Source organism: Chrysoperla carnea, chromosome 2 (assembly GCF_905475395.1).
Source record: "Chrysoperla carnea chromosome 2, inChrCarn1.1, whole genome shotgun sequence".
In the NCBI taxonomy this organism is placed as follows: Eukaryota; Metazoa; Arthropoda; class Insecta; order Neuroptera; family Chrysopidae; genus Chrysoperla; species Chrysoperla carnea.
Window position 1 is genome coordinate 29,916,359 of NC_058338.1, and position 26,373 is coordinate 29,942,731.

Here is a 26,373-nt window from a genome sequence, read left to right on the forward strand (position 1 = left end):
TTAGAATTCGTAGGTTCTGAAGCCAAAATTTGGTGAAGGTCCCTAAAATTTTTTCGTATATAGTGGAGTATACTCAAGCGGAGAATGTTGCTTTCCAAACTGAGAAGCATTAGATTCGACCATCGTTCTTGAGTCATCGACGTTCACAGTCTGTTCTCTATAATCTTTAGTTTGATAATGATATTTTCCCGCTGCAATTAATTACCATCATCAATAAATAAATACGAAGTGCCACACCTGCATTACAAAAAGTAGATTGCATATTATTTTGCAAAAAAATTCGGCAGAGAAAAATTTCATTCGATTCACTCTTTTTTTTTTCGAACTGTTTTATAAAAGTGGCGAGATGAATCAATTCATTAGCCAAATTCATGTGTAAATCATCAGAGTAATGATGTACAAGATTTGGCCTTTAGTTCTAACTAGGAAGATTCCATTGTGGTCATCTCAGCCAAGAAACCGAATCGTTCATCAACAACTTCGTACACTCAAATTCATGCATTCAACAATACGATCAGTTGGTCAATGAAAGGAAGGAAAGATTACAAGGAAATTTTACTTCCGAATAGGTGGGGGCCCTGGGATCATGGCCCCGCTGGCCTCTTCCTACATTTGACCCTGATGGTTGATAATTAGACAAGGACACAGGGGAACTCACTGGCAGTCTCCTCTCTCGCTTCCCATATCGCATCCACTCCCAGGCTAGTTTTCGTTGTCATATTTCTATGGTTACAACAGAATCACTACATGTTATTACGAGAATTATAATCAGAGCAGAGTGGCGCAGTGGAAGCGTGCTGGGCCCATAACCCAGAGGTCCGTAGATCGAAACTACGCTCTGCTAACAGAATTTTTTTTTAAACAAAATTATGGAGGTTTTTTGATGGAAAATGGGTCGTTTACTATAGTATTATATTGTTTACTGGTCATACTAAATTATGGTAAAAAATAACAGTGGAAATAGCTAAACTAGTTTAAAATAACATCACCAGCGGTGTCTACGTAAAATGGTGTGGTCATTATAAGTGTTTCTATATATATAGGTAATTTAAAATAAAAGAAGTTTTTATTTAATTAGCCGAAAACACTCCTGAAAAACCGAAGACTTCGGTTCAAAAAGAGTTGAAAACTACCGACAAACTGAAAAAAAGAGCATGAAAAGTATACTTACTGTAAATTGTAAATAGCTATGAACTCATTGTACCTAAGATCTTGACTATTAGAAACCATGATCATGAAACCTAATTTCCTAAGAAATATTTGTCTAGATAGAAACTAAGTAATTATTACACAATCCATGGTTATATTGTTACACGACCCTACTACCTGATTTATTTTCATAGAGATAAATAATAATACCATTATTTTATAACTTCAAAGAACAAAATAATTTGGTGAATTTTCATTTAAAATTTCTCATAGTTATGAATTACGTAAGATAAATAAAATTATAATCTAGAATTATTATAAAAGCTGTAGGAAAATTACGCGAATTTTTATCTATAATCAACATGAATTTTTATCTGAGTAAATAAGTTTTTTTGACAAAAGTTTTACTTGAAAGTCAAAAATGGATCGAAAAAAATATTTCTGGGGAAATGATCCCGCTCATTTCAAATTGAATTTGGATTTTAGTTTAAATTTCTTGAAAATCTAGAAATCATTCGTTTCGGAATTACAGTCCTTAAAATTATTTAAGGATTTTTTTTTCATTTTGTTAATTTTGTAATTTGTACATCATATTTGTAATGAAATTGCCTATAAATAAAAAGAAAGAAAATTACTATTGATATTATATTATTTTTCAAGTCGGTTTTCCGCCACGGGTAGTGTGAAATTTCCACGAGCTCTAGTTGATCATTCAAAAGCTTGAAATCGCGTATATTTAATAATCAATTCGTATGTTCAATTCCTATAGAAATATGAAATTTGATTTGGGATCTTTTAAGGGTTGTAATTCCCTTACACTGATTTTAAAAGGTTCCGACCATTTGAACTTTTAATCGGGAAGACATTGTTCTTTTAAGGAGGACTTTTAATCGTGGTCCTTTATGTTTTATATAATTTACACGTTTTGAAATGTATGATTACATAAGTTGATATTTTTGGACCCATAAAAAGTTAAAAAATAAATAAAGCAAGTAAAAACAAACAATTGACTGAGTTAATTGTTGAAATACCGTGTATTGACAGTGTTGATTACTCTGCCACATTACACTTACATACATGTCACACATATATAACTGATATTCCCATATAATACATACTATACAATTTGCGCATAATTTGCACTCTCGCGGGTAAACAGTGATGTTAACGAAAGAATGTTTCAAACAACAGTTGTTTTTTACACTTTAAGATTTTTTACATTTCAACTTTTGTTCTATCTCTAACAGTTTACAAGATGGGTGCTACGAACCAAAGACCCAATTGACCTATGTTGCTCATTTATGAACTCGACCACACTTTTTACGTCCTAAGCATGCTATAAAAATTTCAGCTTGATATCTCTTTTCGGTTTTTGAGTAATCGTGATGACAGACGGACAGACAGGCGACAGGCAGACAGACAACCGGAAATGGACTAATTAGGTTATTTTATGACCATATATACCAAAATTTTGTTTTTAGCATCAATTTAAACTCAGTATACCTTTTTATATTTCATATACATAAATAGGTATCTATATAGTACAGGGGGCGTATATCAGGTTAGATAATAATTAATGAATTTTTCTATTGTTTCTCAAATTGTAGAGTTTGCAATATGAGAATAGGGTCTTCCAGAAAAAAAATGACCTATGATTTTTTTACATAAATTGAAAGTAAACAATAAATAAAGACATTCTGCGAAAGAAACACTTTTTTTTGTTAACTAGATTTTTGTTAAATAACATTTAAAGTTGCGAAATATTCAAATGGACGAAAACGCGCTGTCATTGAACGGCCCCGACGTGACGTCACGATGCATGTTGTGAGGCATTGTTGACATTGCTTTTCGTGTGTGATAACTTACGTATTTGCACCAAGTGAGTTTTTTAAACAACAAAAAGTTTTTTAAATGAAACCAAAAACTTAGAAAAACTGGCAAACGAAATTTTTAAAACAATAAACCAAAAACAAATGTAACAAACTAAAAATAAAACCAATTTTAGAGGTTATGTTTACATTTATGCACTTTTTTAAATAAAAAAAAATTGAGAAAAATGAATTTGTTAAGAAATGCCATTTTTATAATAATAAATAAATAAATACTTACGTCAAATTTTAGAGGTTATGTTTACATTTATGCACTTTTTTAAATAAAAAAAAATTGAGAAAAATGAATTTGTTAAGAAATGCCATTTTTATAATAATAAATAAATAAATAAATACGTCAAAGTGATCTTCACAACAATGCAATCGTGATGTTGCTGAAACATCCAATGGGCATCGAACTTGTTTTACCCATTTAGCTCGTTTATCTCCTTTGGGCACCGAAATAAACAGCTTTTCTGGGTGCTTTTCGATGTGTTTTTGCATTGGGGTACAAAACAATACTTGTACGAACTTTTTCCGCGAAGATTTTGACTATTTTCACCGAGTTCCATGTTAAAGCCGTATGCTCCGAAATGTAAACGTGCATCATGACGTCACAGCAACATGGCGGCACATTATCGGCTTTTCAAACGGTGTTAAACTTTAAATGTTATTTAACAAAAATCTAGTTAACAAAAAAAAGTGTTTCTTTCGCAGAATGTCTTTATTTATTGTTTACTTTCAATTTATGTAAAAAAATCATAGGTCATTTTTTTTCTGGAAGACCCTATTGGAAGCTCTCGTGAAATCATTAAAGTTTTGAATAGTGATAGTATTCTTCAATTTGTGCGATATTTGTTTATTTTATATCTGTTTTTACGATCCTCGATAGGACTTTGGTTTATTTTATGGTTTTTAAAATTCGTGTAATAAGACTACTACCGTCGACCATTATCTTATAATAATAATAATTAATACACGACATACTTATCATAATATATGTATAACATCCGTTTAAAAAATGATCTTTTTAATTTTGTACATACAATCTTAATGAGTTTTTTTTTTTTTTTTTTAATACAAGGTTATTTAATTTTTATACAGACTTAGTCCAATATTTAATGAAATCATTAGTAGACTTATTCATCTATTAGTTTAAATGCAGGAAAAATTTTATAACCAAGAGTACATCTACAGATCTAATTATAATATTAAAATTTTTTCAAGTTGTCATATTTTTCATAAAATAGAAAATAAAAACAAAATTGCATATTTATGATTTTTCACAGCCGGTGGCATTTATTCAATCAATTTTCCATCTAATAACGTAATGTGAATTCTTCGATGCATGTTAATTTTTAATAAATTTGATTACTATTTTATTTTTTACCAATAAAAGATAAACATATCGAAAAAGTTAGTCTACATAATAAACAAGTGAAAGCAAACAATTAACTGAGTTAATTGTTTAAATACCATGTATAGACAGTGTTGATTACTCTAACACATTACACATATACCTATACAATATGTCACTCATACATAACTGATATTCCCATATAATACATACTATACAATTTGCGCCCTCAAGGATAAACAGTGATGTTTATGAAAAAATATTTCAAACAAAAGTTGTTTATTTTTTGAAAGGAACATTTTTTATATTTAATTTTTTGTTCTATCTCTAACGGTTTACAAAATAGGTCCTACGGACCCAAGACCAATTGACCTATGTTGCTCATTTACAAACTCGACCTCACTTTTTATGTCCTGAGTACGCTGTAAAAATTTCAACTTGATATCATTTTTCGTTTTTGAGTTATCGAGTTGGCAGACGGACGGACAACCGAAAATGGATTAATTAGATGATTCTATGAACACCCATACCAAAATTATATTCGTAGCATCAATATTTTTAAGCGTTACAAACTTGGGACTAAACTTAATATACTATGATATATTTCATATATTCATGGTATAAAAACTTATTTATGGTGACAAATTTAATTTTTATAATAAACTCCGGCACGTGTGTGAATCATACTTTAATGTAATTAACATTTTGAATATGACATGAGTTGCCACTATAAAAAATGAATTACAAAATATTTATTATAAATATGTAAGATAATTTAAGTATGAAGTGAAATTAATTTAAAGTTTTTAGTTTTTCGCTAAAATGCCGGCCTTTGTTTTATTTTTTACACAAAATAATACAATTTTTTTCAAATGAGCTCATCTAAATTATCCTATTATTGAAATGTTCCTAAATAAATTTTGAAGTATTTCTCGGACCGATTTCAAAAACCATTAGCATTGAAAAACAGATGTCAAATAATATTTTTTAAAACTAATGAACAAGCCCTTTTAAAAAATATTATTATTTAAAATGTAGGCTAACAATAACATTACAAAACTCTCCAGCACGAAAAATAAATAAACATTCAACAAGTAGGTATTATAAAATTATCATTCTGTATTTATTATCATTGCCTATACAATATAAATTTAAAATTAGTTAACTTCTGCATTTAGATAATACAATATTATTTCACCATTTTAATTCATTATCAACTATGATTTTTTGATAAAATTATTATTTTATAAGTTTGTTGACGATTCAGCTCTTCATCATCACCATACAACAGTATCCAACTTATGAACCAAGTGATATAACTCATATAGGTGTTGAATTATGTGATGTGACTACACGTCAAATAGTAAATATTTAAAATATGTTACACACAGTAATAAAGTTCATTGTCGCAAAGTGATTTTGAAAAGTTTATGTGATCTTTTATTTTTTTTTTAAATATTTATCTTTGTGATTGTAGTTTATTTTATTATTTACATGATACATAAATTATTTATAAAAGTAAGTATAATTTAAAATATATTTAAATTAGTTTTTTTTTCTTTAAAGTAGGGGAAACATAGGATATATAAAATAACTATTTTGGGTGTACTGAAAAAGTTTTTCACTAGGTATTCATTTTACGTGCTACCCTATACTTTGCATGGTAATAGTTACTAGTACTACAGGATGTGTAAAAAAGTTTTCAGAAAAAATATGTTGGTAATTTAAATTTTTTCTATAAATTAATTAAAATCTAACCTAAAAACTGTTTTATTATCTTTGTCTAACAGAGATTTCCTTGATTGTATGAAATATTTGTTTTGTTGAAGATTATATTTTTTGATGATTCAAGCAAAAATCTGAATATCTATTACAGTTTTACTACTTCAATGATTACAGTAGTTTTTTAAGAGATGTTTAAATTCAAAAAGGGTAGGAAGCTGAAATTTTAATAGTGCCCCTAGATATTCAAGATCTAAGCAGCGAAAACTATCATTGGTCATAAAAAGATGTCTTTTAAAGCATAAAAGATATAGTACACTTGATAAGCCGGAAAATGTGGAAAAGTGGTGGAACAGCTCAGATTTCAAAAATTCTTGTTTTTTCGTTCCTTAGACCTTCTACCTCATTTCTCTTAGAAAAATGAAGGTAGTTTTTTCACGACCAAAGCACTCCAAATAGTAAATGGTATTTTCCAGCATATTTACTGTAATAATAAAGTATAAAAATAAAAACAGCCTTAAAATTTTTCTTGAATTTGAGAGAGGAAGGCTAAATAATGTTAGACAGAAATTCATGTTTCAGGACAGGACCCGGTTTAGGATGAGAAAAGTTCTCCACCAGTCGAGAAACTCCAACAATTCGAAAACACTGGCGACCGGAACAAAATTTTTTAAACATTTTATTTTATTTAACCATTCAAGGTGACTTGGGATTAAAAATTTTTTAATTTATTTGTGGGTGCTGTTTATGAACCTACTGCACCCCCTTGGATTTCACTGCTGTGCATACTTTATTTTAGTATACTCTGATTATATTATTATTATCATATTTGGTTCACTAATATTTGATTATGTTGAAATACTCGATATAATATTTGAATATTATTAGCTGTCTTTATTTATCAGCTGTTACAATTGCACAATTTTATAGTTTTCTTATAGTTTTAGAGAAAATAGACACAAAAGTTTTACATTAATTTGCGCCCTCACGATTAAATAATGATATTTACGGAAAAATAAAATAAAATGTTATAACTGTTGTTTATTTTTGCATAAGAAGTTTTTTTTACATTTAAATTTTTGTTCTATCTCTTACGGTTTTCAAGATGGGTCCTACGAACCTAAGACCCAATTGACCTATGTTGCCCGTTTATGAACTCAAACTCACTTATTACGCGCTAAGCACGCTAACTTGATACCTTTTTTCGTTTATGAATTATCGTATTTCCAGAGAGACGGAGGGACAAGCGGAAATGGGCTAATTAGGTGATTTTATGAACACCTATACCAAAATTTTGTTCGTATCATCAATATTTCTAAGCGGTACAAACTTGGAAATAAAATTAATATACCTTGACATTATATTTCATATATACAAGATTTAAAAATAAAGTGCCTGAATGACTGAGCTTTGCTCGTTTATTTTTGAGTTAAAAAGACACAAATTTTATCACTATTATAAAAACCATTTCAACAAGCCTTTAAAATGTCTGAAATGAAACGAACTACGTAAAATGTATATACTCGCCAATAGATATCAGGAAGGATATTTTGAAGTTTCCCGTAGCACATCTCCTTGCGATCTTGGCCCCCATGAGTGATGGTAAGGTCTTAATAATAATATTGTATATATAGAGTGGTGAGCAATGTTAAAAAACTACAGTACTGTAAAATAAGATTTTACTCAAGGACAATGCTTGAAAATAATTGAATTAGTAATAAACTACACAATTGTATAATTTTGCTGAGATTTTCTTTGTAATTTACGGATCAGAAAAATAAAACATATCCCTGAAACTGGATTCTATGATGATATGACCCACAAAAATTGTGACAGGAAAACAATTTCACTAAACGTATGTGAGTGGGAAAATTTTTTAATTTTATAGATAAGTAACTCATTAGTTATTCTAAAAAATTAAATTAAACCAAGGTCAAAAAAACCGCAACATTTTTGTGATATTAATTGTAAAATTCAAATTGATAATTTATTTTATTTGTATAACCCTCAAACTATCGTCCAAGGCTGACTTTTGCACAATAAAAAAGCTTCTGGTCGTGCCTTGTCGTTTGGTTACTTTCTCATCTTATAAATTTGAAATATGCTTTGGAGTCGTTCGAATAGATGAAGTTAGATTTCGTTGAAGGGTTCGCTCAACAATTCCGACACTCGACCGATTGCGCTTCGAGTGGAAACAGATTAAAGTATTAATAAATGATTTGACGAAATACTCCGTAGTTTATTTATCTTCGCAACCCTACTTTGGAACCCTAAATAACGAATACGTCATTTTATTTCAAAATCTTCCTACCATAGCTAGTACTTTTTAAACTATTCCCACTATGTAAGTTTTAATTTGCAAATAGCGGTATAGTAATTTGTTAACTCTTATTATTTGTACAAAGACAAATAAGTTAAACTTTCATACAACTTTTAGCTGTATTAAAAAATTAGGTACCGAAAATTTTAGTGTAGGAAAAGTTTTTTCAAACAAAAGTTGCTTTTTTCGATGAAGAACCTATGAACAAATATGTGTTTCCATTAAAAAACAAGTGCAAACAAACAATTGAATGTGGTAACTGTTGCAATACCATGTATTGTTGATTGAAAGTATTGATTATGCAATCATTTGTTTTTTACGTCATGTAAATAAAGAAAAATTGTCAGTTAGAAAGCCACAGTCGTGTACATATAACACGACTGTGGTGTCACACACATATAACTGATATTCCCATATAATGCATACTAAATAATGTTGTAATCTAATTTGCGCCCTCACGGGTAACAGTGTTCCTCACAAAAGTTGTTTACTTTTTTATAAGGAACCGTTTACCACGATATAAAGGATGGTAGACCCAATTGAGATGTTGTCATTTACGCTTTCTTGATATATCTTTGTTTTTGAGTTATCGTGTTTACGGACAGACAGGCGGACAGCCGGAAACGAACTAATTAGTTGATTTTATATTCATCAATATTTTTAAGCGTTACAAACTTGGAACTAAAGTTAGTGTACCTTGATATATTTCATATATGCATGGTATATAAACAAAGTCGATCCCTGTTTGACTTTGAAAAAGCTCAGGATTATCCATTTTATTTTGTTATTTTTATTAAGGTGGAAACTTTTTAAAGAATCATGTAGTATACTATGAACTATTAATAATTGGAAGCTCACAATATATATTCTATTTTTGTAGAATGTCTAAAAATACATCTAATACGTCTAATCAAAGGGAACAGTGCGAAGAAATAACTGATCAAAATGGTGTATCAGAAAATAATACGACAACAGTACCCGAAGAAGAATCTGGCACTGGCTGTTTTCAATTAATAAATGAAATAATCGAACCCACATCACCAGGTACAGAGGACGATTTTGATGAATTCCTTGCAATGCCAGATTCAATTACTGTTTGTTCTATTGGTGGAGAACCAGTTTTAGTTGAAGAAACATTTCGCACTATTACTGATGATAATCCGGACAATGTTGGTAAGTTTTTTATAATTTTTAATTTTAATTCACTGGCATTTCTAATAGATTATTGTTTATTTTCCAGACTTTTCAGTAAGACGTGAAATACCATTTGTTACAATATACAATCAGCCATTAAAATTTAAATCTTTGCAACGTAAAGTATTCATACCTGGTGTTGATATAAATGTATCAATTATTGATAATGAAAGAAGTTTCACAACACATTTACTTAATCCAAATTTGTAAGGTGCAATTACACAATTTTTTTAAATATAATTCCATTGTTAATTACTAACGAAAAATTAAAATATATTTCAGGTATACAATAAAATTCGAACATGGCGATTTTACGTGGACAGTTAAAAAACGATATAAACATATTCAACATTTACATCAACAATTACGGATATTTCGTGCATCGTTAAATATTCCATTTCCAACAAAAACACATCGAGAGCGAAGAACTAGCTTTAAAAATAATATAAAACCAAAGAAGGGAAAACGAAAAGGTGCATTGCCTAGGTAGCATAAAAATAATATATAGTTACTTATGATTTTCAATGCTTTGAGGTGCTCTTGCTGCAATTATTAGCTTCAAATTGAGTATATCAGGAAATTTATTATCTAATGCGATTTAGATGACGATGCTCTATCTAGATTCTAGACATTTAGTATCCCATATTGACGTAGCCAACTATCTTATAGCCGTTCAGTTAAAAGCCTAGCCATTAACTAAACGGCGCCGTTCAACTAGCGAGCTAATACAACATTTAATGAACTGCTTGTTGCTCTGATGCTTATAGGCTATTTATACAAGGGTGACCATTTGAAAACAAAGGTGACATATCTGACATTAAAATTGTTTGTTTTCTTTAACATTTAAACTTTACATTCCATTAACGAAAATTAAATCATTCGTCCTTATTAAGATACTCTTTATATTAAAAAGTAAAAGTAATATTTATAGCGCCACGAAATCAGATGACGATGTAAGACAATGCACCACGGTGCGACCAACATTCAGAGATTTCGGACACAATATGCAATCTTAAAAAAAAGTGTCGAAGTCATTTTTCTACTTTAGTGGTGTTTGTATTAATTAGTTGAAACGTCAGAGGAGTAGTTTCTACCTAGAATTCTTATTTATTTTTACCCCCTGAATCCAATTTCGAGCGTTATTTGAAACTTTATTTTTTGGATACTTAAACAAGAAAAATTTAGCAAAATCCTTGATTTGTTTTAAACAAAAAAGAAAGGGACCAAAGTAATTTTTTCTGCTTCATATACCCAAAATATTAGAAATTCGCTTGCGAATTAACGGACATCAGCTAGTGTATAATAAATAAATGGGCTACAGGCGCTATGTCATCAGATGCAATTTGAATTCGATGAATTAAATAATACTTTTTTAGATTTCCAAGTAAACCAGAAGCTTTAGTGTCATTTGAGCAATTGGATGAACGAATTAAACAATTAGAAGATTATCTAAATAATTTACTTAAAATTAATATTTATAGAAACCATATTGAGACGGTGAGTTAACGTTATTTATGAAATCTTGTTTATATTTTTTTTAATTTATTTGAAATATTTTCAGATAAAATTCTTACAAATATCACAACTATCATTTGTACATGGTTTAGGATCAAAAGGAAAAGAAGGGGAAATTCTAAAAAAATCAGGTAGTACACAACCTGGACAAGTTGGTTGTAATTTTTGTGGTATTTTCGAAAGCGCTGTTTGTATCAGGTAAGGCTATTTAAAATCTTAACTTAAATACTACCTAATCTACCGAGGGCGAAATTTTAATAGCTTATAATTTTCAAAACGTGTTAACTTTAATTTACCAAATTATTTTACGAAATTATATTACTAAACAGTTTATTTATTTATCTATGCTCATTTTCAATTCTAAATTTATGGATTTCTTGCATAGAAATTTACACTGATAATTTTATCTGTCACCAGATGAAATAACGCCCGTGATAAATTTCTCAATGGCCCTCATTTTAAATCCGTGTATTTAGACATAAAACGATCTAATTTCACCTTACGAGACCTTTAGCGAGAAAAGTTCCATCTAATAAAGTTTTAATTTATTGTAGATGCAATTTTTTTTGGAGTGACATATGTTGTGGTTTTTGGAAGAAAAGATGGTTTTTCGTGAAAGATACATTTTTTGGTTACATAAATCCACATACCGGTGTAATTCGATGTGTTATACTATTCGATCAGGGATTTGAAGTATCATCTGGAATGTATTCAACTGGACTCCGTAATGGTCTGCAAATACAAACATTAAGTCGGCAATTAATTTTAAAATGTTGGACACGTAGAAAAAGTAAAGAATGGGTGCAATACTTAAGAAATGTAGCTCATCATAAAGGTAAATGATTAAGTGATTAATTAAAATACAAATTATCAATTATTTTGGATTTTGTTATTTAATTTCTTTTCAACTCACTGGTTATTTTAAGCTATGTTTAATGAAAATAGATCTCTAATAAATTTTTCGCGTTCTAAATTGTTATATGTGTTCATCATTGATATCAGTCTATTGAAAATAACTTTTCTCTATAACCACGAGAGGTTAGACTCGAATAAACGCTTCTGCTTTTGCAAATAAATTCGTAGCTCACAATTCACTACAAGTTTATCGATATCGTTTCTTTTAAATATGCTAAGGGGGGGGGGGTGGTACGAGATTTATTCACAATATAACCACAAGTAGTGGAAAGACTCTCAAGATACTTTTTGCCTCGTAAGATCCTGATGCTAGAGACTTGAAATTGTCTGGTTTTTATTCACTAATGTCATCATTTTAGATAAACTATAAATGAAATTCTAAATATTGTTTTTATGTTTTTTATAGCCAGAGATTTTACTCAAACAAATATAAATTCTTCATTTGCACCATTAAGAACAAATATCACAGCTTCATGGTTTGTTGATGGTTCTTCGTATATGTCATCTGTAGCTGATGCACTTGAAGCTGCTAAAGAAGAAATATTCATTGCCGATTGGTGGTTGAGTCCGGAAATTTATTTAAAACGTCGATTCTTTGATGGTGATTATTGGCGATTAGATAAAATTTTAGAAAGAAAAGCGGTATGTATTAAATAGATCTTTAATAATTCAATAAATAACATAAAACTTGAATCAATATTTTTTTAAATTTTCAATTTAAACTAGATCTAAATCAAACTTTTTCTTCCAGAAAGAAGGCGTCAAGGTTTTTATACTTTTATACAAAGAGGTAGAATTGGCACTTGGTATAAATAGTTACTATAGTAAACAAAAATTAGTAGATAAACATGATAATATCAAAGTATTACGTCATCCAGATCATGCAAAAATTGGTGTATTTTTATGGGCACATCATGAAAAGATCGTTGTTGTAGATCAAACCTACGCTTTTTTAGGTGGAATTGATTTATGTTATGGCCGATGGGATGACCATTTACATAGGTGCGTTATTATATTGGATGATCAATTTTTTCATAAATCTTTATTAGCAAGTTAAGAAAGTTTTTCATATTCGCCAACTTTCGAATTAAGTACTTATTAACCCAAAGAGGTCGAAATTATGATATCCGGTATATTTGTGCTGATTGTCTTACGAAATATCGCTGAAAATTCGAATATTTGAACATCCTAGTGTAAAATTATTTAAGTTAACAATTTTATAACTCAAATTTCCCTTGAACCTGTCGAAAATTTTCTATTATATCACATTATGTTTCTTAGAATCGAATTTTCCATAGTATTGCAATCTGCTAGGCTATACAGATTTTATATAAACAACTATAAATCGTAAACTTTCAATGTCTACTTAAAATGCCAGACGGTTGAAATAACAATAAAAATATTAAGATACTGATTCTTATGTGTAAATAAATTAAAATTTTCTCCTGGATAGTTGCGGTTTCCAAATTGGATTAATGATTGATGTTTAACATTTTTTTCTGAACAGGTTGACGGATTTAGGAAGTGTATCACAATATCTACCGGGTAGAAAAAAGAAAACATCAAGCACACCAACAGGTGATCATGGATACATTGCTGCTCTTCTTCCCCTTGCTGCAGCTAGCAATAATATTGGAATGAGTGTTGTGTTTGATGAAGATACAAAATGTTCTAAGCCCAATACTCCTCCGTCATCGTCAAGATCCTCTAGTACCTCATCTACATCATCATTACCAGTATTAGAACCAAGTGATAAATTATTAATGCCTCAAAATTCAAAAGCAAAATGTAATACCCCTGAAATGGAACGAAAGAATCCTTTAAATAAATTTAAAACGAATGTAAAAACGAGAACAAAAGATTTTATACAAAAACTATCTTCAGAAGATAAAGACATGAAAAAAGCGGCCGAAGAAAATCATAAACATAAGAAATTAAAAAATAAAAAAAGTTTACAAGAAGAAATACCTGATTTAGAAGGACGTGCAAAATTGTGGATTGGAAAAGATTATGTGAATTTTATTGTAAAAGATTTTAGTAATTTGGATTTACCATTTATTGATTTAGTTGATCGACAAACAACGCCTAGAATGCCATGGCATGATGTTGGCGTAAGTGTTATGGGTGCTGCTGCCAGAGATGTTGCACGACATTTTATACAGCGTTGGAACGCAACAAAATTAGAAAAGGCTCGTATCAATCCAATTTATCCATATTTAATGCCAAAAACCTATGAAGGTTGTGAAGAATTTGGTGATATATTTGATGTTCCAAATTCTAAAGTTACTTGTCAGGTGAGTTACATCATATTCAATTTTATACTTTTGATTTGACATAACGTTCACATAAGCTACATAAAAACTAAATATCACTAGAGTGGTACGTAATAAATCTAGAATACATATCGTCTAATTAAGATAATCCGGGTATGCCGAGTTTTTTTTCCCGACAATTAAACTCTCTATATATAATAATAATAATAGTTGTATGACCGAAACAGTAATATAACCCCGGTAAAAATTAAAATTAAACTCGTGCTTTACGAATAATATTTGACACCTATGAAACACATTCCACCAGGTTCTATCAAAAAGTGAGCAGTTTTTTCATTTTCCTTAATTAGCCGATTTTTGTAACATCTTTTACTGTACTATCTTGAATCAAATTGGACGGGTTTTCTAACATTTTTTTTATTGGAGAAGGCTTTCTACTACTATATTTGATTTATGGGGAAGGCTCAGGCTTTAGGAAGGCTTTATTAAAAACAGAATTCCATGAAATATTGCTTAAAACCATACATACTTACCTTTGTCTTATTTTCTTTTTTTTTCTTAGGTACTAAGGAGTGTTAGTAATTGGTCTGCAGGATTTATTGATCAAGATACAATTGAACAAAGTATCCACGAAGCGTACGTGGATACGATTAATCGTGCACAACATTACATTTACATTGAAAATCAATTCTTTATTACTTTGGCCATGGAATCAATTCATGTACGGAATCAAATTGGTGAAGCTCTCTATAAACGAATTCGACGTGCTTTCAGGTACAATTCAGTGAAAATATGTTGGGTTACAAAATGGTTATTTAGACAAACGAAAAAATTTTGATAGGCAGATAATATTTAAATAAACTCAATGTACAGCGCAGCTAGAAAATCTCGTTAAATTAATCTCTTTTTTCGTTTTCAATATGAACTCACCCAATTTCTTTCTGGTTTTGCTTCCCTCGAACAAAAATAATTCTTTTTACCTTACCTTTTTTACATTTTGAAAACTTCTATCCCCTTAACTAGAACTATATGAAAGATGATTTCGCTAGTGCCGTTTAATTTAAAAATATTTAAAAATTCGCAGAGAAAAATCCACGTTTCGAGTTTATGTGGTTATGCCGCTGTTACCAGGATTTGAAGGTGAAGTCGGTGCTGCATCAGGGACTGCATTGCATGCTGTTACACATTGGAACTATGAATCAATATCGAGGTAAATATTTGTTTTCAATTCTTTTACACTTGAAAATATGACTATAGAGTCTCTAGTCTCGATGTTTGGAAACTTCAATTTATTTCTTATATTTCAATCTTTTGCAGAGGTAAAAACTCTTTATTAAAAAGGTTATACGATTTGGGTATACCGGATCCAAGTGAATATATATCCTTTTATAGTCTACGCACTCATGCTGAACTACACAAGGAACCTGTAAGTGAATTAATTTATGTCCATTCTAAATTAATGATTGTTGATGATATGATAGCTATTTGTGGATCGGCTAATATAAATGACCGTTCAATGCTTGGGAAAAGAGATTCAGAAATTGCTGTTATTATTAAGGTAAAATTGGTTAAGCTATTTCTAATAAAATGAGAAATTTTTTAACAAACTAATTATACACTTTAGGATGAAACATTTGCTCCGGGTAAATTAAATGATCAAGTATTTCCAATTGGAAAATTTGTTGGAAGCTTACGAAAATATTTATTTAAAGAACATTTAGGATTATTAGAAGATAATCCCGATGATATAAATTTATCTGATCCTGTAATTGATTCATTTTACAAAGATGTGTGGATGAAAACAGCACAGAATAATACAGAAATTTTTGAAGATGTATTTCAATGTATTCCATCAGATAGTGTTACTGATTTTGAGAAATTAAAAACATTTCAAGAAAAAGAACCGCTTAGTATGTCTGATATAGCCAAAGCAAATAAAATGTTGGAAGGAATAAGGGTAAAATATTTTTTTTTTAAATTCTGCTTCAAATTTTTTGTCTTCTTAATATTGAATCTTATTGAAAATGATTAATTCCTTACAATTATTAGTTTCAATAGCAAAATATTTAATTCAGTACAATTTTCGATTAGAATAGGTTATAATTCTGAATTTTTACCTGTTTATTTCATTAGGATTTTAAATAACACAATTCACCGTCGACTAATTTAACGCTTCTTTATTTAGGGTCATTTGGTGAAATTACCATTGGACTTTCTATGTAATGAAACTCTGAAACCTACAGCAGGGACAGTTGAAGGAATGATGCCAACAGCATTATGGACTTAATGAATAGACACAAAAAATTTGGACAAAGAATAATTTATTCAGCTTTTACACGGTTCTCGAAATAAATTGCCATTGCCAATTCTATTGCCAATATTTGTATTGTATCTGTCCGTTTATACAAGACAGATAGCAAATAAAATCTTAATTTTTTTTTTTTGCGTTATTAAATGAATTCTTGCCCGCTAACATTTCTGTGTTCTTATTATACCATGTATATGAAATATACCAAGGTATACTAAGTTAAATAACTTCAAGATGGTTTTTAATTGTATATTAAAAGCCATCCATTTTAGAGGACTTATATCAAGATTAGGTACAATATCTACTCAAAATTTGCGGAGTTATTTAAAAAACAAGAATGTGTGTACTTATGTACGCTTAATCTATCATCTATCTATCCTTGTCTATTGCGAGTGACATTTTGTTTATCGGATAACTCCATGGTGTTAAAAAATTGTAATTAACTTCAACATATATCTTCGCGTCATTCTATGCGGGCGCATCCTGTGAAATTCATTTTTATATGAAATACATACGAAATTGTTCCCTCCATCTTATACATTAATTGCTTTTTATAATTTTATGCAGTATTAACCAACTGTATTTTTTATTTTGTTTATGTTTTTTTAACATATTTATATATTTTGTAAGTAGTATTACAGTGGCCAGGTCGTTACTTGACGAAAACCCATCATAAATATTAAAATAAAACAAAAATATTCCGTTATTTAAAAAAATATTAAAAATTTATTAACCAGAAAAAGGTCAAATAAAGACATAAAACAAATGTATTATATTTTAAATGAATTATCATTATTTATATGTAAATAAAATTTTCTAATTCTTGGTAAAATACATTTAATTCATTTTAAACCCAAAATCGATACAAGATTTGCTGAAAACATAGAATAGCGAACTTTTAAGAATATACACATTTGTCAGTATAAGAAGAATGTCCTAATTATTACAAAAGGAGGCACCGCCAATCAACTGAAGGACATCAAAATATATTCATAGACAACTTTTTGCAATTAAAAATAAATAATTATCGAATCAACTAAAACAGCGAAAACAATATTCATATATTTTATTAACGTGATAAACTAAATTTTATGGCTAGAAAATTTATGACTGAAAGCTAATGAAAAAGTTTTAAAAAGTAATAAAAATAAATTTAATACAAACAGTTTCTTTCATATTGAAGATAAAAAATTCTAGGTAAACAAGATTATAAGTATATTTTACTGATAAATTCCCTGATTATACTGCCATAATTAGGAAGTTTCCATTTTTTAATCATTAGTCTTAAAAATTCTGAAATGAGGATTGACTCTTCATGTATTAAAAAAAAAAATATTATCGTACATGGGATGCCGATACTTTTTTAGCGAGCGCCTAGTAAATTAACTGAGCACTCACTTTGGCTAAACTGGCGCTGAATTATACATAAGCAATTATATCAGACAAATTTTTTATTGATTATTTTTTACACTAATTATTATCATATTGTAGTAAATGTCATGACAGCAACGCCCATATATTTGTTACTGTTTAATCTAAGCCTTTACCAATAACGATATCGACAATCCTTGATCGTCTTTTAATATTTATAGAATGAGGATACAGTAAAGACAATGCCCCCTTAAACAATATGTGAACTCCCTTTATCCTTCTTCCCAAGTTCTAATAAATTCTACACAAACAGAAATGTAGGCTAATTTTCATCATATATATTATGAATTTTTTGAATTTTTTCATAAAAAGAAAAAAAAAGGAACAAAAATTTAATAATTTATTATTTCATTATGAAAACAACAATATCATAATTTTTTTCAAAATATATATTTATAATAAAACTACATATTTATAATAATAAACGAAGATGATAAGGGCGAATTCAAATGAGCGATGGAAACTTTTCTAAGACTTTATTCAATTTACCCTTCTATTTAGCCTAGGAAACATAAGCTTGATTTCGAAAATTTCTTTTTATTTAGCGTGCTAGTACAAACTTTTCTTTTGCATGATAGAAAACTTTTGAAATACATTATAAATAATATAAACGGGTTAAGTGCTAAATTGTCCTGAAATTAATTAAACAATATTTTTAGGTACATAATATATCTATTTCTCAGAATAAATATTTAAAAACTTCTTTTGGTTTCCTATTTGAAAATTCAGGTACTACGTATTTTAATAACAATTAATTTCAACTAACTTAAAATCAAGATATGCCACAATCTAAAAAATTAGAGATTTGTAAAAATTATTGTCTTTTAAAATATTAACGTTTAAAAATCAGAAAAAATAATGAGCCTGTAAACCAATTTAATTTTCTTTAGTCGTTAGATATAAAGATTTTTTAAATGAGCAAAAGTTATAGTTATGGAATAAGGAATGAAATAGCATTCGCATCGGGAGTGATATGGTACCACTGAATATTTAGCTGTTCAAGCTGTTTCTACATTTATTAATTTTTGATCTTGAGACTAAATCATGGATATCCCTCGCTTGTTGTGTAACAAACCACGCATTGAAATTATTGAAAACGAAAATATGAGTAAATAGTATCAAACTCAGGACAACATCGCAGAAAAAAGACGCATGCAAGCCAAAAATATACTCTTCAATTTTGTTAGAACGATACTTTTCAATTTTGCACGATGAATTCCGTGACATCTGGGTCAGGACGTCAAAAATTCACTCGAAGCATTCGATATTCGCATGATGATGAGTTTTCAAATGTGACAACAGTGACGAATGAATGTGCTCTTTTTCCTCTTCGTTTCGTTTCCAAAAATTACCTAATAAATAGATCGAAATATCTGAAGATTGACTAAATGGTTCAGCTGCGCTCAATATACACAGAGGTCGATGTGCACAGAGTTTTGGAAAAGTTTTTTTTGCACCTCGCGCCAGAATTAACATATTGAAAATAGTGACCTAATATCATATTTTGACATAATAAAATGTTCTCTTACTCGAAAAAGAGTTCCTTATTTTTATCGATTTTATGATCTAACATGATGAACAAAAGTTTGACTCGCACCTTGGATGATTCCTGCGCATGGACCTGAATTTAATGTTTTTAAAACAACGGTGTATGGGTTGTAGATGTTATATTAACAAATTCCATTTGAATATTTTTTAAAAATAGTTTATTTTATTCTATATCTTCTTATTATTAATTAATTTCTTTGTTACTTTATCACAATGTAATTATGTAAAATTATAAAAAATTAAAATTTTTTTAACAGGCTCATTATTTCATTATCATATTCAATTATATTTCAAATTATTAACAATTATTTTATTAAAAATGTGTTCTAATATTTTTTTTAATTATTCTAATAGTAAAAATTGTTCTTTATATTTAAAATATTCTCCAAATTTAATTCCACTATACCTAAAAACAAAGCGAAATTTATAATTTACACTTAGTGATAAAATGTCCTTAAAAGTCCTTATAAACGCAATTGTACTGAGATTGTTAAATTAATTGATTTTGGGTCGCACTCTTTGAGATAGAGTTTTATAAAGAACTCTTAAAGGCACTTTGTGTAAAAAAATTATACTTACTCGATAAAATCAAAATCAATCGTTGAATTTGCTGCTTGAACAAGAGACCACATTCCCCAAAATACACTTGATATTAATGCAAATTTGTTGACTTGAACATACAAATTATGAATATCCATATCACTTACTTCTTTAGTGCCGTTATATACAGTTAGGTATTCTTTCAACCAATCGTATTGTAACTCTTTTGATGGATAATTTGATAGATCTATATTATCTGTACCTAGAATTAAAAAAAGGATTAAAGGTAGAAAATTTCTCGAAAACAGTGACTTTTTCGACAGTAATCATTTAGTCAATATACCTGTGAATATGTTAAAATAGATATCATTTGCATATTGGCAATTCTTGTATATGCATGTAAAAGTCGTACGACGTTGTGGTGGCGTTATACGTTATACGCATAACGCCACTTTTGGATGCCTTTGCAAAAAGTGGCGTTATCAAGCGGAAGAAAAATACTCTGTTAAAGTAGCCCTACCATTAGAAAATGCCAGTCTAAGTAAGCATACGCCGGCTTTTTTATTAAATAATACTTACCAATATACTCAGCAAAATGATTTCCAATATCGAATGCCTGATAGTTGTATGCAGCATATTCAAAATCAATAAATGAAACAGAATTATTTTCATCGTTATAAATTATATTACCCAGTAATAAATCATTATGGGTAAATACAATTGGACTATTTAATTGTTCTAAATTACTTTTTAGTAGAGCTAATTCTTTAGTAATCACAGACTTTGATGGACAAAGAGTTTCAAACCTGTAACAAAATATGAAAGCTTATCTTTATATATATAACTAAGCGTATCTTCCAATCGTGTCTTTCGAAACGAAGGATGTTATCGCGTTACATGGTAAATACAGAGTGGCTTAAAAGGCCGGATGGAACCCATCTGAAAATAGTTAAGAATGATATATGATAGAACCTAATCTATATGAACATTCTATAAAATAAAGGAATTAGACAACTAATTTATTTAAAATATGATTCCTATTTATTTACAGTATACTTTAGTTAAATTAACTGCGTCGTTTTTGCTAAAAGGAATACAAATACTTGAGTTCTTATTGTATTAACTTACAGGGTTGTTCAATAAAATGTTACCACCTGTATGGTAATACATAATTTTTAATTTTCTATCGTTGCCTTACTATATCCATTCGATTGACTTTGGAAGAGAAAAGGAAGGTAGTAGCTACAGTGCTGGGTCTCCTAAAAAATTTGAAAATTAGACGACGCCCTTTTTTTGTGTTTGTAAATCAACTTGAGATTATTCACGCTGTGGAATCTTTCTCATAAAAACTTGGTTTGTTCTCTTTTGACCTTTCTCCAGGGCCCCTAGGCAATTGTCTACTCCACCTTTTGGTTAATGCCTCGCTAAGAAGCTGAAGGGCAGACTTCATATGGATAATTAAAAATAATGTATTATCGTATAAGTGGTAACATCTTATCGAACAATCCTGTATATAATTTTATTTTATTTTAAAAGTGTAGGTAACAGAAATATTGTTTGCTAAGAATCTCATGATATGACTGATAAACAAACATTTTAATAAACTAATAAAATAAATATATTAAAAAAAATTTAATTATTTTTATAAAATGATTTACTGTAAATACAGTTTTAACAGAGACGTAGAAAATGATAATGAATCACATTCCGAAAAATTGAGAAAATTAGTTATGGTGGTAACCAGATTTGTAATTCGTTCCGAAATTTTCTAGGGATAACATACAAATATTAGGATTTTTACACTACGTCTCGCGTTACCCTGTGCCAAACCACCCACTACTATTAAATCCGTATCCTATAAAAAAAGATTATCAAATACATTCCGATCAACGTCGTCGCCGGGTGGAAGCAGTAGCCTTTTAGATATTTTAGTGCCCAAGATTTTCAAATACATTCCGATCAGTGTAACATTTTAGATATTTTACTGCTCAATTGTTTTTTATTGCAAAAAGTGTGTCCTTATAAACTATAGCCCCAACACCAAAAAAAAAATTGAGATACCTAGTGTATATAAAACATATATCAAGGTATACCAAAAGAGAGAACACCAAACAGTTGGCTTCTAATTTATAAAAAAATAATGCAAGCACTGACATTCAAACTTTCTATACAAGGTATTTCAACAATTAACTCAGTCAATTGTTTGTTTTCGTTTGTTTTTTCATAGTAACATTTTTCAGTGGAGGCCTTGAACTGGGGGGGCCTTTTGTATTTACGGGGATCTGAGCTGCAGCCCAAAAATTCCTAATTTAAACTCTTCTAATTTATAAACAAATAATGCAAGCACTGACATTCAAAACTTTCTACACAAGGTATTTCAACAATTAACTCAGTCAATTGTTTGTTTTCGTTTGTTTTTTCATAGTAACATTTTTCAGTGGAGGCCTTGAACTGGGGGGCCTTTTGTATTTACGGGGATCTGAGCTGCAGCCCAAAAATTCCTAAGTAGATCCGCCCCTGTGCCTTTTGTTTCTGTATCGTTCTTCACTGATACTAAAATCCTTGAAAATGTTTAATATTATATGCTAATTGAGATATCCTTATCTATTTATTGAAAGACATTTATGTTACTTATCCATTAATTATAAAATACTTGAATAAAAATATATATTTTCTATAATTTTTATTGACATTCGTATTATCTCTTAATAATAGTAAGTATCCGACAAACACTGTTTACATATTTTTCAAGTTACTATAGGTTTTATCTTTTATAAAGTTAAACATCCAAATCTCTAATTTAGAAATTCCTGATAATAAGTAATTTACGAATAAGGCTTATACGGTCACTGCCAACATATTCAGTATACCTAAATGTGTAAATTAAAATATTACAGGCGGTTAACTATTATAACAAAGTTTTAAAAAAATCTTGATAACTTCAGTAGTTGACATAGGTGATAAATGAACTTTTGGCAACAGGCTATAATGATTTTTTTAATATAATGGATCGCATATAAATAACGGAAAAGAAATACCTTTTTTGTTTATCGGGATCATTATATTTTTCAGGTATTAATTCCAAAAATCTTGAGCATTTGATCCATAACATAGGTACATTATTATTATTGTTATTAATTGATTTGTGCAATTTTGCCATTTGCGTTGCAACTGATTTATAGACTTTAGGCACAACAACGGTTTCAGTTGTCAATGTAGTACCGTTAATGTATTTGTATGCTAATCCATTATTAAATATTGCATACAAAGGTGCTGAAATTCCAACTTCTTGTAATTTTATTAAATTCCTGTAAAAAACATGTATATAAATATTATAAATTTGAAAGCGTGTTTATTTTTTCGTTTTAAATACACAGTTTTATTCGAAATGATCCCGCAGTTTTCTTACGGGAAATGACTTTCACTTACACGATCAAATTTTCTTTAACCACGAGTTCTAGTGATTTTTAATGAAAATATCAGAAGTCTCTGTAGAAGCAAGCTCATAAAAGCGTGACTTTTTAAAATATATGGCGAGTCAAAATTCAAACATAGGCAATAAAATAGCATTCGAAAGAAAAATCACTGGAAGACTTTTGTTCAATTTTTAAAGATCTATTTCAAAATATCGCCAAAAAAGACATGTTTTTAATGTTTTCCACCTGTCGAGACTTTTGATCTACTCAACTCCTTCTCATTAAGAAAATAGAAGGTCTTTCGAGTTGATAATCAAGTTATCTTCTCACCTTTTTTCTGCATCCCTATCAATAAACAGTTCAGACTTAGCACCGTATATTCTTATTAAGATCGTATCGCTTGAATCAACATCATCTTCTAAGCGGCAACGAACAAGTGCATTTGTTATTCCTCCACTTAACATCTGAAAACAAATGTGTATATCACTACCAACTATTAATTAGCCGTTCAATTAACAGCCTAGAATTTTTACTAAACAGAGGCGTTCAATGTATAAGCTGATTATTTCTATTTCTAGTGAATAATAAAAATTTCATCGGGAACATGTGGTTGGAAATAAGAAAGCAACAGTAATGAAACTACGAAATTAAATTGAGTTATTCCAAATATGTACGTTTATGTAAAAGTAGTTGCCTATTTAAAAAATTTACAAGTAAAACAACAATAAGTTTGCAATAATTATTTCTTAAATTTTAATCAATTTTCGCATATTTAATTAAAAAACAAATCGTGTTGGATATTATCTTTGAGGGCAAGATCAAGAAAAATGACAAATTTAATAATTATTTATTCTGAAATGATCACAAGAATCAAATTTCTATAATTTAAATTAATTATTGCAATCAGCATAACTAGAAGCATAGGTATTAGGTAAAAGTCTAGAAAAATTAATAAATAAAAATAATGAAATCTACCTATCTCGGTAAATATTAGACTACGGGAAAAATGATTTAATGAGAAATTATAAGGCAGAATTGTGGGAGAGCTGAAATGATAGGTCACAATGTGTTGAGACTATAAATTATAAACCGATTTTTTTTTTAATCGTGCTTTCCTCTCATTTTTGCTGTATTTATTATTTCATACTCTTCAATTGTATTAATTTACCTTTAATAATGGTAAGGTAATAAACCATCTATAGAATATTTACCTAAACAATTGCTTTTTGCAACTGAGCCCTAGGTAAGAAAATATTATTTTTAATCAACAAAAACAGTTTTATTACTTAATTTTTTATAGATAATTAATAAATTACGTAATACGCATGTGCATAACAAGCAAAATAATAAGAGAGAATTATCAGTAAACCAAATAAAAGAAAAAGCTAACTAGTAACTACAAATGAAATTGAATACACATTTTTAAAAAATCAATAATATTATCTAAACAAGTATATACACTAACCTTCATTTGAATTGATGATTTTGACCATTGTGGTCGAATACAATTTAAAATAAGTTGTGCACCTTCGAATATATCTATTTCATTTTGTATACTAATTGTTACATTAATTTGTTGTATTATTAATTGATTTGTTATTTGTGCCATTGGTTATGTAGTTTTGTTGTTAATTGTATGTTGTATTTCCTTTAACTAAATCATATTTGTAAATGTATGGTAGTATTATATGATTTTTATTTACTACTTCATTTCATAAACGTACAACAAGATATATAATAATAATAATTGTTTATTTTACAATAGTTCAATGTTTCAATTTATTTTATTAAATTGTTCAGTATTTATTAATTAAATAATAAGGGGGACAATTATTTCACACTTAACTATGTATGTATGTACTATTCGCACCGTGCGTGAGTTTTATAGGAGGCGTTTCCATGGTAATGATACACTCCATTAATTATAGAATTGTATGGATGCATATATAATTGTGAGAACTGCAAATTAGTCATAACAGCCTCCTTTATCGCCAAAATTTTTCACTGGAAGCGCTGGCTTCGATTTTATTGTCCCTACCATGACTACGCACACAACGAATAGTACTTACTTAAATATTTGTAATGTACCCACTACTTGAAATTATTGATCAATAATTTTTGGAGACGAAGCTCCTTTCATCAGATCAGATAAAAAAAAATTAATGATATAAATTGATAAAATCAGCATTGTTCAAGAAAGGCAAAGGAATATACAGAATGTTTGTGAGAAAAGGAACAAATTAGAAAATGATAATAAGAAAGTATAAAGAACTCTACAGGGTGTCACTAAAAGGTCCTAAAACGCTCTACCATATTTAGCTTAGCAGAAAATAAGTCGATTTAGCTAAACATATCCTAGTAAAAGTTGCTCCGTTTTGGCGCTATACGCCATCTTGATGTTACAATTTTTAAATTCAACACGGTATACAACAAAGTTACACGCCATGTGCTACAAATAGAGCATTTCTGAATACATGTTAATAGTATCAAAATTCTTATTTCAGTTCATCCTATAACCCATGTAGATTATTGACCGCTTGTCCGATACACCCAGTATATCCATGAAAAGGAAAAATATAAACTTGTCAATTGACAATATATATTATCAAAAAAATGAATGATAAATTCAAGGTTAAATATAAAAAATTTTAATAGTTACTTACAAATCACGCTAATACAGCTAGTACTTTTTTTCCATTATAACTATTTTTAAGACATCTGAGATATCCTGAATATTTATGCCGATGATTTATGCCAACTTATTACGTTCATTCAGAATCACCAAATCAGGACGAAGTGTACTGCATAGGCCAGTTT

The 26,373-nt window shown here is 29.1% G+C and overlaps 2 protein-coding genes and 1 non-coding gene across 5 annotated transcripts in view; 2 read left to right on the top strand and 1 right to left on the bottom strand.

Annotated features, from left to right (window-relative positions):
- Positions 1-772: 772 nt before the first annotated feature.
- Trnam-cau lies at positions 773-844 on the top strand. Its single transcript has one exon. It is a non-coding gene; the product is annotated as a tRNA-Met (tRNA).
- A 4,604-nt stretch (positions 845-5,448) lies between these two features.
- The window catches only part of LOC123293776 (phospholipase D2), a 33,003-nt gene continuing 12,078 nt past the window's right edge, over positions 5,449-26,373 (top strand). Inside the window, exons 1-15 of one of the 3 annotated variants that reach the window (XM_044874683.1) lie at positions 5,449-5,468; positions 9,297-9,589; positions 9,657-9,816; positions 9,893-10,096; positions 10,987-11,107; positions 11,172-11,323; positions 11,680-11,960; positions 12,447-12,682; positions 12,792-13,042; positions 13,548-14,334; positions 14,876-15,087; positions 15,398-15,523; positions 15,631-15,871; positions 15,938-16,270; positions 16,499-17,264. In XM_044874683.1, the coding sequence (XP_044730618.1) occupies positions 9,298-9,589; positions 9,657-9,816; positions 9,893-10,096; positions 10,987-11,107; positions 11,172-11,323; positions 11,680-11,960; positions 12,447-12,682; positions 12,792-13,042; positions 13,548-14,334; positions 14,876-15,087; positions 15,398-15,523; positions 15,631-15,871; positions 15,938-16,270; positions 16,499-16,600 (3,498 nt within the window). In that variant the 5' untranslated portion in view covers positions 5,449-5,468; position 9,297 and the 3' untranslated portion in view covers positions 16,601-17,264. Of the gene's footprint in view, positions 5,469-5,620; positions 5,893-9,296; positions 9,590-9,656; positions 9,817-9,892; positions 10,097-10,986; positions 11,108-11,171; positions 11,324-11,679; positions 11,961-12,446; positions 12,683-12,791; positions 13,043-13,547; positions 14,335-14,875; positions 15,088-15,397; positions 15,524-15,630; positions 15,872-15,937; positions 16,271-16,498; positions 17,265-26,373 lie in introns of those variants that run through there. The other 2 variants (XM_044874684.1, XM_044874682.1) reach the window with 2 other exon arrangements.
- Positions 19,922-25,193, bottom strand: LOC123293780 (ethanolamine kinase 1). Its single transcript, XM_044874690.1, has 6 exons — positions 25,022-25,193; positions 23,887-24,020; positions 23,179-23,448; positions 20,720-20,946; positions 20,180-20,402; positions 19,922-20,006 (listed from the first exon to the last, which is right to left on the bottom strand). The coding sequence occupies exons 1-6, from the start codon at positions 25,163-25,165 to the stop codon at positions 19,943-19,945; spliced, it is 1,062 nt and encodes a 353-aa protein (XP_044730625.1). The 5' UTR covers positions 25,166-25,193; the 3' UTR covers positions 19,922-19,942.

Bases quoted from the DNA above. Each gene is read 5' to 3' on its own strand.
- LOC123293780 (XM_044874690.1), bottom strand. From the start codon at position 25,165: ATGGCACAAATAACAAATCAATTAATAATACAACAAATTAATGTAACA. The intron at 20,947-23,178 runs GTATTTCTTTTC...ATTTTGTTACAG, and splicing joins GATCCCGATAAACAAAAAAG to GTTTGAAACTCTTTGTCCAT. The intron at 20,403-20,719 runs GTAAGTATTATT...TTTTAATTCTAG, and splicing joins TCATTTTGCTGAGTATATTG to GTACAGATAATATAGATCTA.